Source organism: Montipora foliosa, chromosome 8 (genome assembly GCF_036669935.1).
Source record: "Montipora foliosa isolate CH-2021 chromosome 8, ASM3666993v2, whole genome shotgun sequence".
Classification (NCBI taxonomy): domain Eukaryota; kingdom Metazoa; phylum Cnidaria; class Anthozoa; order Scleractinia; family Acroporidae; genus Montipora; species Montipora foliosa.
In genome coordinates this window covers 22252264-22267263 of record NC_090876.1, presented here as the reverse complement: position 1 = coordinate 22267263, position 15000 = coordinate 22252264, and the positions used below count along the sequence as shown (strand labels likewise).

Genomic DNA, 15000 nt, shown 5'->3' with positions numbered 1-15000 from the left:
TTCGCGGAATCGGTCACCTAGTCGTCTACCTGTCTCGCCAATGTATAATTTATTTATTTTATTTTTTATTTTTATTTTTATTTTTTTGAGTTTCACGACACAACATTTACAGTGCAAAACATTACATACATTATTAACAATACTTACTATACTTAAAATACTAAGAGTACTTACGATCACTACACTTACTTACCAAACAAACAGTATTAATTTACAAAACCTACGAAACTACGAACGAGGCTGCCAGTCCTGGTGAAAGGTTTTGGAAGAATAAAGAATGAAATTTGAAAGTAAATTAAATAGCAAAAGGGGAGCTGATAAATAAATGTAGATTATAGTCACAGTTCATTTGAAAAGATTCCATTTCGATTTGTATTTCTTAACAGTGTTTGTCTTATAAGCATAACACTTTTCGATTTCTTGGCACTTAAGGACAGTTTGTGCAAATACTTGTATATTCGGGAGAGTTTTCTGTAATTTCGATGAATAAATGTGATATCTGCCAATGAAAAGTGCATGATGTAGAAGTATGTCCTCTGGACTATCAACAAGTCCCAGGCAGCTCGGTAAGGTCAAGGAAAAGTCCTGTGGCTTTATCTGTCGCTGTATCAACCAATGTTGGATATTTTGCCAAAAGGTTTGGACGAGTTCACAGTCCCAGAAAAGATGGATCAGGCTTTCTGTGTTTTGTTCACAGAAAGTACATTTGTCTGTTACAGAGATACCTATTTTATAGAGATAATCATTCGTTGCAATTTTCCTGTGAAAAAGCTTAAATTGGAAAGTTCGAAGTTTAGTTTCCTTCGTGCAATAAAGGTAAGATATGTGACTTAATAATATCCCATTTTATCAAGTTTTCGTAATTTTCGCAGTCGGTTATCCATTTACTCTCTGGCTTTTATCACGTGTTGAAGTGATTCCTTTGAATTTTAACTTATACACCTCCTTACAAAAGCTTGAGGATAGTAGTAACTTTTGACTATGAGAAAGTTGGTTTTCGGAGTTCATCGTAGCCTGGGCCGGAAAATACTTTTTTAATTTCGTCAGGCCGGCGACTACACCAAAGTACCTTTAAAAGGTGGTATTAACTGTTACTTTGCAACGAGTTTTAAAATCCTCATACTTCAAAAAGTCAAACTCTTGATCTAACAGGTCTTTGGCCTGATTAACTCCCGAACGAGCCCAATCCGAATAAAAGATTGGCTGGTTTGCAATTCTTACATGTATGAGGGAGTTGTACCAAATTGGCGCGTTGCCGAAGTGTGTTGGGTTTTCATCATGTATAATTTACAGGTTTATGCAATAAATGACATTTGCGGAGGTACATGTGGAACGATCGGTGATCTCCCACCGGGGTAAACTATAGAATACAGGGCCACTTACGGTTACATGTTAAATAGAGCGGCTCGGCGGCTCGGCAGTCAAGACTGAAGAGGATGTATAATTTGTTGCTGGATGGCTAATCACTTACGAGTCATGTCAGACACAGTGGCTCGGCGACTCGCCAGTCAAGAAGAATGACAGTATGCGGCTCGATAGCTAGTCACTTACGGCCTAAGCACTCTTACATGTAGCTCTCATTTTATGGTTCGGTTAACTACACTTTTTACGATATCGTGTGAAGAATATAGCACTCGTTTACTGATTAAGCCTGAGAGCTCGTTTCAGTGATTACGCCTAAGCACTGTTTTAAAATTTCAGCATTCATTTTACGATTCGGTTGACTATACTTTTTACGAGATCTTGTAAAGAATATAGCACTCGCTTCAGTGATTAGTCACTCCTTTCAAATTTTAGCTTTCGTTTTACGGTTCGGTTAACTACACTTTTTACAAGATAATGTGAAGAATACAGCACTCGTTTACTGATTAATTCTGAGCGGTGTTTCAGTGATTAGGCCTTTAAGCACTCTTAAAATTTTAGCTTTCATTTTACGGTTCAGTTAAGTACACTTTTTAAAATATCGTGTGAAGAATATAGCACTCGTTTACTGATTAAGTCTAAGTGCTCGTTTCGGTGATCAGGCCTAAGCACTCTTTAAAAAGTTTACTTTGTAGCGTTCTTTAAAAATCCAGTTTGACTAACGAGGCGCTGAACCGTCGTCCACTTTGACTGACGAGCCGCCGAGCCACTACTCGCTCTTTAAAGATTTAATTTGACTGACGAGCCGCCGAGCCACTCAAAGATATACCTTACTCGTTCTTTAAACAACCAATATGACTGACGAGCCACCATGCCACTGCAGAATTACGGCTTTAAAAATGGCCCTATATTCTATACATGTAGTTGCTCCGATCTTAACCGATCGCTTAGGTCCCGATATTTTGCTAGTGTTACCTTACATGTAAGAGTGAAAGTACAAGTTTTGCATCGTGAGCGTGTATCGAGACATACTCTCCCCAGACCTTTTCAGTCATGGCAGCCGTACGTGTAGTAGCACCAGCCATAGTGATTTGCTTAAACTCCCTAATGATAATAGTGAGTTTACGTTTGATGAACAGTGGATAAAGATGACTTCTTAAGACTCAACTATGGATTTCTTTTTGTTTCTTTACAAAAAACGTTTTTCCCAAAATTTGAGGTGCTAAATCTGGGTGCGGCTTATCTGCGGATGAGGCTTATCTGCGGGTGTTTACAGTAATGCTCTAATAAATGCCACTGGCAAACCTCACCTGCAGTCATTGGATGCAAATTTATGAGGATAACTGGTTGCCCTTCTCTATTTACATGACTTGCAGAATGCTGCTTAGCAATTATAATTATAACTTGCCACTAAGATTAACTTGCCAAGTATCAATATTAACATACCAGCTAACTGTACAGTCCCATCAGTAGCCAACAAAATGTTGCCAGCTTTCACATCCCTACAAAAAAAACATACATGTACCGTAGGTGAATAATCAAACTACGGTAGAAACTGGCTAACAGTCATGGCTTTGCTCTTTCTTGAAGAGGATTGTGTACATGTTCAACGTGCCATTCACTGATTCTTATAATTATACAACACTCAAAATAAAATAAAAAATAATAATCCAAAAGGGTACAAGCATGACTGTAGTATTTACAAATTTAGGTCTTGAAATTTATACCCATTGGCAAGTGTTTAAATTTCCTTCCTCCAATGTGTTCTGAGTCCACTTTTGTCCACACATTTGTGCATAACGTGATGGTTTCACTGGACTCTTCACCAAGTTATCTTTCTCCGGGGGAACTGTACCACGATTCCCTTGTTATGAAAATTTCAACGTCTACAATTTCACCATTTTAAGAAGGCTCAAAAGGGTTTTCAGCTGAGAGAACGCAAGTATTAAAGGCACACACAATACTTAAAGCTACATGTACTGACAGCTGGTGAATAAAGTGACCGGAAAAATGACTGTTTCCTGAAATTGTGAAACCTGAAAAATTACTTTTGCTAGAAATGTTGTGCAATCATCTCAAAACCTAGCTCAGTGACCCCAGTAACTTGATTTTTTTACATAAAGGAATTTTTTTTAAAAAATTATCAAGTGGATATTTTTTTTTTCATCTTTCAACAGTGTTTCCACAAATACATATTGTACTACACATTTTGTAAGAAAAATGTAAGAAAAAATAATTAATGTACTGGGGTTTTCGGAATTTCAAAGAAAATTACTACATCAATGAATTACCGGTACATGTAGTTTCTAAGACATTAATTTTTCTGAAAACTGAATTTTAGAGGGACTCCTTTAGAAGGGGTCAGCTGTTGCCATAGCAACAGTTGGGGACTCACAGACACCCTCATGAAATAGCCTGACAAAAAAATATTAGTCAAAATATTAAAACGTTTCCCTTTTGAAATGACTGACAGCATTGTAATTCATAATTCCATTGGAAACCAATTCTTACATTTGTACTTGTTGAAAACCCTTCCAAGCCTCCTCAGCTATTTTGTTTGATTCCTATAGTCACGCCAATAAGTTGCACATGACTGGTTTCAAAAGCTCTATAAGCTTGAGACTTACAAGTGCATTGTACTGTATTATTACACTTACTTCAATTTTATAATTGAGTTTTGGGCAAAAAAAGAAAGACAATTCACATGTTACATACGTATACCTGTGAATGAGACCTTGACTGTGGAAGTAATTAAGACCCTTAAGAACTTCCCGCAAAACAGACGCTATCACAGCTTCATCAAGAACACCATCCTCACTGTTACCTTTCTTCTTCTGATGTTTAATTACATCAAGCATTGAACCTAATGATTTTCAAAACAAAGTAACTGTTGGTGTTCAAGTTGAATGCACAATAGTCTACACTTTTGACAGAAATGTCTCTAAAACCAGCAAAGTTTTTAAACAGGTAATCAAACACTACATTGAAATCTCATGAAATCTGCAGGACTAAACAGTAGCCCTAGTCAAGGAATTATGGGCCCACACAAGAAAAGAAAAAAACTGCTGGCCAGGGTTGGAACTGACCAGAGAGTAGACCACAGTGCCATTGGTCTACAGACTGAGCTACAGTAAAAACAAGGCAGGAGCATGCCATGTGTGCATGTATAGTACATTAATTTTATTATTTATTTATTTACTAATTGAGTATGAATACATACATGGTGGAATAACAATAGGACATAGGTCTCCTACGAGGTTAACCACCAGGATACACCACAGAAGACAGACCACAACACCGGGAACTTACATGCTCTACTCTTTACGACAAGTGTGCGGGTTCTTTTACGTTCCACAGGATTGTGAACATTGAAGGGTTGTGAGACAGGACCTCCAGCTTATCGTCCTTATCCGAGAAGACTAGAGAGTCTAACCATACTATGTTCTCCTCAGATCTTAATCTTAATAAGAATCTTACAAGATTCTTGTAAGATCTTACAAGATCTTAATAAGATTTCCACCTGGGTACATGCTCTACTCTTTACGACAAGTGTGCGGGTTCTTTTACGTCCCACAGGATTGTGAACATTGAAGGGTTGTGAGACAGGACCTCCAGCTTATCGTCCTTATCCGAGAAGACTAGAGAGTCTAACCATAGTATGTTCTCCTCAGTTATTTACAGCTGTTAAGACCCTGAGTGTTGGTCCGGCCGGAGTTGAACTCATGAGCTCTCGTGTAACAGCCCGGTGCTCAACCTAGTCATCGGTGCACGTGCATGTGTACATGAACATGTACTCTGTGTTTTACAGATTTGTGAACATGTACAAGCAATCTGAAAGTGTAAATTGGCTGCACAGCAGTAATACAACCTGACCTACTGTACATGTACCGTAATATGAGGAAAGGCAGTCAAAAAATGAAAACATTAAAAAATCTATCCAGGGAAGAAATTGAAATTGAACCCACTAGTGCCTACCAAGCTTTTCACTAAAATTGTCAAGTTGACAGACCCATATACTAGAAAGATAACTACAAAGCCCTATTTGTCAGGAACCAAGCATGGTGGGGGATTCCCAGGAATGCAATTGCTAACTGCATGAAACCCTCCCCACAAAGGACATAAAGTCACTTGTTCTTTGGAAGAGACTTCAAATAAATCAAATTAATGTTGTCTGTTACAGGTTAATATTCATTGCAATGAATAAACTAAAGATGCAGAGAGGCGGAAGATGCCCAATCAATGTCTTGATATAACATATACATGTAACAAGGTATTTAATACCTTACATGTAAATGATTAAAATGACACGTGTGAGAGTAACAAACTACAGTATTATTTTTTATGAATATAAGGCTTCCCAATGATTTCTGAGGCCAGTAGTTGCAAAATAATATATATTTAACTACTTAATAACCAAGTGTGAGGTCGTTAAGCAGAAAAATCTCAAACTGAGGCCTTGCCATATTGATCGAGCGACAACGACGTCAATACAGCTAGGCCATGGTTTGAAATTTTGCTGTAACAACCGAACAGTCGAGGTTAATAAGTTGTTTATTATATGGCTAACAGAATGGTCCTAAAGAAAACAAAATTAACTTGCATAATCCAAAATCGGCAGTTTACATGTATATCGGCCAGAAACACTAGCCATATAATAACCAGGCCTTCTGATAGGGTGCGATTAAAAAATGCAAATTATGCGATTTTTTCAGGGCAGATTGTGCGATTAAAAAGGCCAATTATGCGATAAATAATGTAAATTATGCGATTTTTTTTCTCAGCAATTTTAAGCTTGTTTTATAAGGTTTCAGGTTAAGAAAAACACTTTTTTGCTGCCCTAAAGACATTTTGAACACAAAGGAACAGTAATTACGTATCTCGATCGGCATTAGTTGGGATAAATAAAAAAAATGAGGTCTTCTGCACTACCGGTGCACCACGTTAAAAGTTGAAAGGACACAGCTAAAATGCCAAATGAATGATCAAGGTGCTTGTCAACCACGAACTTCCGAAGATGGTCAATCACAATAGGGCCATACCCCCAAAATAAGCTGCGGGTTTCTCTGGCCGCGGCTTACAGAAGACTCGAATGTTCACCCCGTACCGTATAAATGGTACAAAATCTACGTTCACGTCTTTTTCAAGCTGCGGCTTATATTGACCTGGGAATATATATTCGTATAAATAGTTCCTTTTGCGTATTTTGTACAGCGTGGCTAGAGTAAACCGCGGCTCATTTTCTCTCGTATAAAAGGCCCTAATATTGCACGACCAGAAAAACATCAGTCCATCGTCCACGTGGAGCGTTTCTTGCTTGATCGTGAGCTGTGAGATTGGGCGGAAGGTGGGAACTTCCTTCTTCGTCGAAGAAAAAGCGAGCGTTTTCACAACAAACTTATGCATGAATAAGTTTTTATCAGTTTTCAACGAAAGAAACTACATTTTGCCGAAAAACTTACAACTTCGCTTATTTTTCATAAATCTCTTCTCTAAGAGAAGGCAACTGTGTCATTTCAGTGGTGTGTATATAAGCGCGTGTTCGTGTTGCAGCAACAGAAGGAGACTCGTACCAGGTCCCCGACATGAAAAATAAAGCCTTGAACCTCGAATGTTTATGAAATCGAAGGTGACAAAGGTTTTTAGCCTTTTTCCAAGATACATCATCTTAAAAATGGCGTACTTATGCAGGAATTTCTAAGAAACGTGTTGATTTATGTTTCATTTTATGAATTTTGTGCGTCCTTTTGTAAATTATGCGATTTTTCGTGAATTGTGCGATCGGATGCGATTTGAGACGGATTGTGCGAAATCGCACCATCGCGTAATATCAGAAGGCCTGAATAACAGGGCTCGAAATTGCGACCGATACGGTCGCCAATGCGACTAAAACTTTTAACTTGGCGACTGAAAATTCGAGTTTAGTCGCCATTTTGGCGACTATGTTCCTCTGATAAATAAAACATTTAAGGTGAGAAACAATTTCCTTAGTCTCATTTCTGCTTTTCTGCAAAAGGAAATGCAAATTAAATCTGTTTACCTTTTCCAAAAAAACTTGAATCGCGACCTCCAAGAGGACATTACAGCGGCTTTCGCATGATGATCGCGGGCGCAACATTTTGTTCAAAGGCCGCTGCATTCTGTCGCAGATTTGGTCGCAAGGAACCGGCTTTCACCATGTCCTCGATCAAGTGAGACGAGTCTACACCGAAAGTCATGAATTATTTATCACAAGAGAAGGATACACTGAGCAATTTTCGTAATTTGCTGCAGTCTAGAAATTACCAGGAAACAAGATCGTTGTTAGAATGCAAGCAAGAAGCGTTTCAAAGCCTTTCAAAAACGTTTCTTCAGAGCGTGCGATGTGAAAGCTGCAGTTGTTCCTGGCCAAAGTAACCCTGAAATGTTCTTATTACTTTGTTCGCTTACTCCTTAAGGTAAGATTGTCACGCAAAAGTGTTCAGGAGTTTTTTCTTTCGTGTTTTCATGTTTTAAGTCATTCAAGACCGAGTATTTCGCTCTGTCCCACAACCTCAGCTGCCACAATCTACCAGAAGCCCAACAACAATGCTAATTAAATGAGGCTCTAATCTGAGTTTCTGTTCTTGTACTAGCTGGCGACTGCATTTTTGCATTTGGCGACCATTTTTTCTTTGATAGTCGCCAAAAGGCGACTTGGAATTTTTTTTAATTTCGAGCCCTGAATAAATATTTTTAATAATTAAAAAATGAGAAATGCAATTATTAAAATCCTTTAAATTAAGTCTTGAACAGGATAATCAAAGGCAATAAACTCTTACAACAAAAACAGACTACCCACCCCCATTCAGCAATCTCATGACTATCCAGAGTTCTTGTTTCACCACAAATGATGTGTAGTAGTTTACCACATTTTCGTGGTTGCATTGGCTCATTGTGCGTATCTCTTTCTGCAAAATGATAAGGAGGAAAGAATTACAAGTTACATCTACATGTAAGTTTCAAGAAAATTCCCCATCCAGGAGCTCAGTCACTATATTTAGCATTTTCCCTTGATTTCCATAATTTATGTGTTACTTATAAATAGGTAAAATACATCAATAGCAGTGACTAACACTTCAGAAAAACAGTCGTAGGCCACCTTAAGGACAAAAAAAAAAACTACCGCATGTGAGTGTGTTATGCTTCACTTACATGTACATGTAAAGCTACACTGTACACTGTAGAAATACACGAGAGGTTATACCATTAACCAATGTTACCTACATGTAGAATGTGTCAGATTAAAAAACCTATACACTTCCCTGATCTATAAGCCATAAGAGTATTGTTAACTAAGGGTGCATTCGATTGACCGTATTCCGGAATAAGAATACATGGAATATAAGTTAGAAATCCTTCGTTTTTACGGAGATTCACGTTAAAATTGTCAAACATCTGCTAAAATGCTATTTTAAACATATTTTTATCATCCTTGCTGCTTCGAAACACGCCAAACATACCGTTTTAATCATCACTCCACGTATTCTTATTCCGGAATAGCGTCAATCGAACGCGCCCTAAATTATCCACTCATGTCATATTAAAAAAAACAAAGAAACTCTGTCTTGTTTGCTGGTAACAAATCAGTTCATATGCTTGCTTAAGAAAAAATAACATTCCCATTACCACGATGATTGTGATTTTGATTGTTCATTTGGACGTGTTGCGAAGGACCACCGCTGAAGGCCATTTTGTTGATCAGTTCTTTGTCAAAACAATTCAGTATTCCAGATAAGTGCATGTCGAGGGGCAAAAACCGGTCTGGCCCAACAAATTAATGGTAAAGGTTTAAGAAAATGTAGAAACCCACAGGTTCATGACCCCAGGTAGATTCCTTTCTTCTTGAAGCAATGAAACTGAAAATGTCTAAATTTCACTCCGGTGTACACATTAATTTTTATCTTAAAAGTTCCAAAGTTAAAGAATTCCTTGCGTATTGGTGACTTCAAAATCTTTCATGCCTACACTGTAGTTGTGAAATGAAGACTGGACTTTTTTTTCAATTTTCGGGTGCTGGCTTTGCTTCAATACTTGAAAACATCTGAAACTTTTAGATTCACCTTGAAAACTCTAAGTCATGACAAGGCTACTGCTTAAGAAAAATTTCTCGGAGTCCTTCGGGCTTCCAACATTAGAAGCTAGTAGCCCGAGTCAGTTTTTCAAGAGCCCAGAATTAATTAATTCCACTGGGGTTAGGGTTTAATCAAGTAAGGTGCCCGTTTGGGCTACTTGTTCACAAATTTGGTCGCCAGTGCTCGCAAATAAGGCGACCCAGGCGACTGTTAGGCAGCAGCCTTGGATGATTACAAATACTATTGAATTATGTACAAATGTACCTTTAATAAGTACTGATAAACAAGTGAATACTGTAGGAAACAGCAATAATAAATTTGCTCATGGCATGCAGTGGTTTGAAGCACCGAAGCTGACGAAAAATGTAGGCTACTTCACTCAGAGAAGTCAGCTACTTTTTTTCCTTAATTGAGGGGACATAATAAACACTTAATGACTGGTCCCAAGGGAAAAAGTTCATTTTGTTTTCAGGGAATCTCAATGTTTCCCTGAGGCACAGCCGAGGAAAACACTGAAATTCGAGGGAAACAAAATGAGCTGTTTCCCAAGGGAACAGTCATTAAGTGATTTCAAAAGAAAACCATGCAACGACAACAGCAACAGTAGTCATCGGACAACATTCGCAGGTAACAGTGCACTGTTGCTCTCTGCTGTCATAGATTTGCACTGTTGCCCACTCAGAGCAGGGCTCGGAATTAAGGAAAAAATCCAGTCGCAATTTGCGACAAGATACAAAAAGTTAGTTGCGATTTCGCAAATTTTAGTGGCAAAATCGCCGCGTTGCATTGTGTTGTCAGCGGTTTAGGAAAAAAATATGAGCCCACAATACTTGTGTGTAAAGAAACCGTTGAAAATGGTGAATGATCAAAGGAATGGAGCTGTGCATGTAACATCGCAGCTAAATCACTCTACAAGTACACCATCTTCAGAGAAAATTCACAGCGAGAAACAAACTAATTTTGTCATTTATTTATTTTAGCAAAAGTAGCAGCAAAGTGGCAACTGCTAACCCTTTTGTTTCGAAAGAGCGATGGTGACAACAAGTCGCAAATTTGCGACTTCTCCAGATATTTTAGACGCAAAGGGAAAAGTTTGGTCGCAAATGCGACTGTATTGGTCGCAATTTCGAGCCCCGCAGAGACTTTTGGCAGGAGACAGTTTTATTGTTAGATGTCATGTCACCTCGAAGTAACCAATGAGAGTGCGTGCTGTTGGGGGACAAAATTAGCTATGTAACAATTATAGTTTTGTACTGCTTAACCTATCAACATGTGACTTACATTTTACACCCTCCGTTCTGGGTTTTGCAGTTCACATCATTACATGTACAACAAAATTAATTTTACGAACCAATATTATTTTTGGAAAAAAATGACTGTCCTTGCAATCTTTGACTAAGAAATGTATTTTTTTTTTCATCTACATGGTGACCCAGTGTGCCCCATTTAGCCTGCGAATTGCTTGCCATATAATAATACATTGTCTAAATGTACCGGTTTCTACGCAAAAAAGGCTGATACCAGAAAAATTGATAAATGGAAGCATTTCTATTAAACCAACTGAGATACATGTAAAAGAGGAATTGAATTAACACTGGCTGAAGGGCACTAACACGGTGTTCTGAAATTATCTCATTCAACAATTTTTCTGGGTAACTGGTACATTTATACAATGGTATTATTGTGTGGCAACGGATTTTTTTGTTCCAATTTTTGACTGCGAAATGTGTATTCACTTGGTTTAACATAATTTGCTGGATTAAGATAAGCCTAAATCACATAAGTCTTAAAAATTAAACTGACTTTAAGACTTTCATTTTGTAAAGCGAAAAAGACGTTCTCCGGACTTTGTCTGATATAAAGCCGATTATGATTGCCGTAGTGGTAGCGAGCAAATTATTATAAAGCTTGCGCCCTAGCCCTTGCTCCAAGCTCAGAAACAGCTGGACGAAGCTCAATGAAGACGCGAATAATGACAACTGATGCCACGTACGTAAGTACTTAAAATTCGTTCGAGGATGTTGGTGTATCGTGCTCTATGCCAAAGTACTAAGAATCTTACCATCATTTCGTCTATACTAGCTCCGCACTTTTCCAAATCAATTCTCTTGACAGCCACTCGCTCTTTGCGAGGAATACAGAAGGCAGCCTGAACTACGGCAGTTGCCCCGTAACCTGAAGACCAAACAAGAATCTCATGACCATACTCATTTGATTTTATTTGCAAAGCAAATCATAAGAACCTTACCGATGACTTCCTGAAGTTCGTATTGCTCTCTATCGTTGGGCCACCGACTCTCACCGGCAACCGCCATCTTGATTAAACCCTCACTAACTTTCCATCCGGGGAGGGGGCAGAATGGTACCACTAGTACCCCCACAGGTACCGAGACGAAACACGCAAAAAAATCCAGCCATCTTGACCGAACAAGCTTGGTCAAGAAAGGATTTATTTATATGACTTAAAACACTTTGATCTTGCGGGACCAAGCGAGAAATCCCTAGCGGGCAAGATAGCTCCATCTTGAAAATTAAAGGGACCAGGTCACGCAATTTTAGGCAATTTCAGCACTGATCGAATGGTCATAGAATTAACTAAACTATCAAAATAACTGTTCAAAACTGTAGGAGAACTCTAACAAAACACAGGGAAGCCAAGAAGGGACATGGATGGACAAAACTGGAGAGGATTGAAATGGATTGAATTTGGGTAAATTTGAAAAACGTCGGCCCACCTTTTTTCAAATTTATATCAGTCCATATCAAAATGTCATTTACAAAGCTGGAAAATCATTCTCATTTGTTATGTGGCCGTGATTTTGCAACTGAAAGACGTTTGCTCTGCCAATTTGACGTTTAGAGGTCATAATTAACAAAATTAAACAAAATTACCTAAAATAGCGTGACCTAGCCCCTTTAAAAGGAATAAAGGAAGTACTTGAAGCTAGAAGATACTGTGGGAGCGAAATTTTGAATGAAAACTTTTTACCTTGCTTCTTGTCTTCTGTGTGGTTTTTGTGCCTCTTTAAGCGATTTTCAGGGATTTAGTGTTGGGGGATTTCCCTCGTTTTCTTATCACTGAGGGTCATGCAGACTCTGAAGAGTAAGGAGGTCGGGCTTGACCTGATGTTTCGGTGGGGAAATTGGTTTTGATTACTGGGAAGTGGGTTTTTTGTTAACGACAAGGGGAGATAAACAGCACTTATTGCCAATCATGGATTTGCATTATCAGAGGTTATCAGGAGTTGGTTCTGCTCAAAATTCCTGATATCAAATATGAGCTGTGTTCATTATATTTGTTTCTAGTTGCGATATTTCAATCCTTTCTAAAAGTGCGGTAATACGTGCTACAAAATCGATCTGCAAAATGAGCAACATTGTTGCGTAGAGAGTTTCAATGTGATGTAGCACGTATTACCATGCGCGCTACAAAATGCTTTGTAACAATTTGTTGTTGCACAAAGTAGAAAGAGCTACTACCTCGTGCAACAGTCAATTATGAAATGATATATGAAATGGATCATACATTGAACTGCGGATATCAAATCAAGTGAAGCTGTGATCCTCGCAGTTATGAACGCAAATTTTGCAAATGCGTAGTAAAAAGTGAAAAATTCAGGGCTTCAACGGGGTTTGAAACCGTGACTTCGCGATACCGGTGCGACGCTCTAACCAACTGAGCTATGAAGCCACTGACGTTGGGAGTTGGTCATTTGTAGGTTCTAATGTTCCCGTGAGGAATGAATAAATGATGAAATGATATATGAAATGGACTGCGGATATGAAATCGAGTGAAGCTATGCTTCAACGGGGTTTGTGCGCTGCAAATTATGTCGGGTATACTGCCCGACACTTACATCAACGCATAAGTGAACACCGTCATTCAGCTATTGGGAAACACCGTGAAACACAGCATGGCAACAACAGAACAAAGACTGATCACCTTTTCAAAGTTCTGAGGAAATGCAACAGCAAGTTTGATTGTTTAGTGTACGAGATGTTGTACATAAAGGACATCAAGCCTTCTCTTAACACGCAAGCTGACTCCATTCGCGCCAAATTGTTCACGTGACACTACCGTACATTTATTTATTTATTATTATTTTTATCTTTTTGTGTTTCTTACCTCGGGGATTATACCCATAGGACCCGCAAATATTTAATTTTTTTTTTCAAATATTATATATTCATTTTACACCTCGCACTTTTTACTTTTTAACTTGATAAAGGCGTAACGTAGCGCCGAAACCTCGTTCACTTTTATAATGTGTTTTAAAAATCTTTAAGCGTTTAATTTTTTAATCAATTCATTTTCAAAATCTCTCCTGTTACGAACCTGTGCTACGCATGGTAATACGTGCTACATTTCTTTGAAACTCGCTACGCAACAATATTGCACGTTTTGTAGCTCGATTTTGTAGTGCGTATAACCGCACCTTAACAATTCCTCTGCAAAATTTGACGCCATTTTGTCAGTTATTTTTCTGTTGGTGATCGGTGGCTTATCATGGGCGCGTGACATTGAGGCCATTGCTGCGTCCAAGGATTCATTGGTATACGTCTCAAATTCACGAAATACAGTGTAAACTATGCATCATTTTGCAAATTTTGCAGCAACGAGGGCGAGTTACACTTGTGTGCAATCACACACCAAATTGCAAAACGAACCTACGTGTGACGTGATATTTTTCTGCGCGCGCCACTCGTAACACGCAAGCGATCACTTTCAATTTTTACAGTTGACTCTGCTTATTTTGAAATTGTAGGGCTCCATGCTTTTCTCGAAAAGTGCGTGTGGCATTTAAGCCGTACGTGTTTGTGCTGCAGTAAATCTGATTTGTCAATACTATACTCGACAGACCTTCTTGTTTGTTGTTATTAAATGCCTTAACAATGTGTGTTATATGCTCGTGCGCACAACTGGGCGATTCGGAGTTTTTCAAATGAACAAAATTCAATTCTGACGTCAAAAATAATTGCATTAAGTACTGAACTATTGAGGATCGGATTGGTTTCGTGATGAGGTTTGAGGTTTTCCTTCAGTCCAGCGCTCTCAAGATCTTGCTGAAAAGATTATCGCAATTATCCTTCTCTGCCGGTAGGTACATTTGACTTTCCATCTTTACTCGTCTTTTGTAAGAGACAACGATAACTGGTCTCATAAGATACATGGAAAACTTTCTCCAATATGACTGGCTACAAGAAATGCAGTTTTTAGGACCTTCTTGATTTTATTATATGCCTTAACAGTGTGTGTTATATACTCCTGCGGAAGAGCTTTAATTCGGTGCTAAAGAGGTAACAAAGGAAGCACTAGCTTTGATTGGTCAATGATTAATTTTAAAAAGTTCACAAACAGCTAGTCAAAGGCGAGACTTGGTTGGCACAAATTTGTGATACGTGATGCGGTTGCGTTCTCTCTGCATAATTAGGATAAATTATTTCGAAATATTTTTTTATAGTATATTTTATATTTTGCCTGAATTGTTGATTTCAGTTTACAGTGTTCCCAATTAGCGCTAGAACGACTACACACTTATAAATAAAG

The 15000-nt window shown here is 38.3% G+C and overlaps 2 protein-coding genes across 2 annotated transcripts in view; one reads left to right on the top strand and one right to left on the bottom strand.

The window, feature by feature from the left end:
• Positions 1-5638, top strand: part of LOC138013153 (uncharacterized) — a 15729-nt gene extending 10091 nt beyond the window's left edge. Inside the window, exon 3 of the mRNA XM_068860156.1 lies at positions 5543-5638. Within this exon, the coding sequence (XP_068716257.1) occupies positions 5543-5566 (24 nt within the window). The 3' untranslated portion in view covers positions 5567-5638. The remainder of the gene's footprint in view (positions 1-5542) is intronic.
• The window catches only part of LOC138013152 (serine/threonine-protein kinase OSR1-like), a 37347-nt gene extending 25538 nt beyond the window's left edge, over positions 1-11809 (bottom strand). Inside the window, exons 1-5 of the mRNA XM_068860154.1 lie at positions 11701-11809; positions 11515-11627; positions 8180-8288; positions 4084-4225; positions 2809-2864 (exon numbers count right to left, since the gene is read on the bottom strand). Of these exons, the coding sequence (XP_068716255.1) occupies positions 2809-2864; positions 4084-4225; positions 8180-8288; positions 11515-11627; positions 11701-11767 (487 nt within the window). The 5' untranslated portion in view covers positions 11768-11809. The remainder of the gene's footprint in view (positions 1-2808; positions 2865-4083; positions 4226-8179; positions 8289-11514; positions 11628-11700) is intronic.
• Between the last annotated feature and the right edge of the window lie 3191 nt (positions 11810-15000).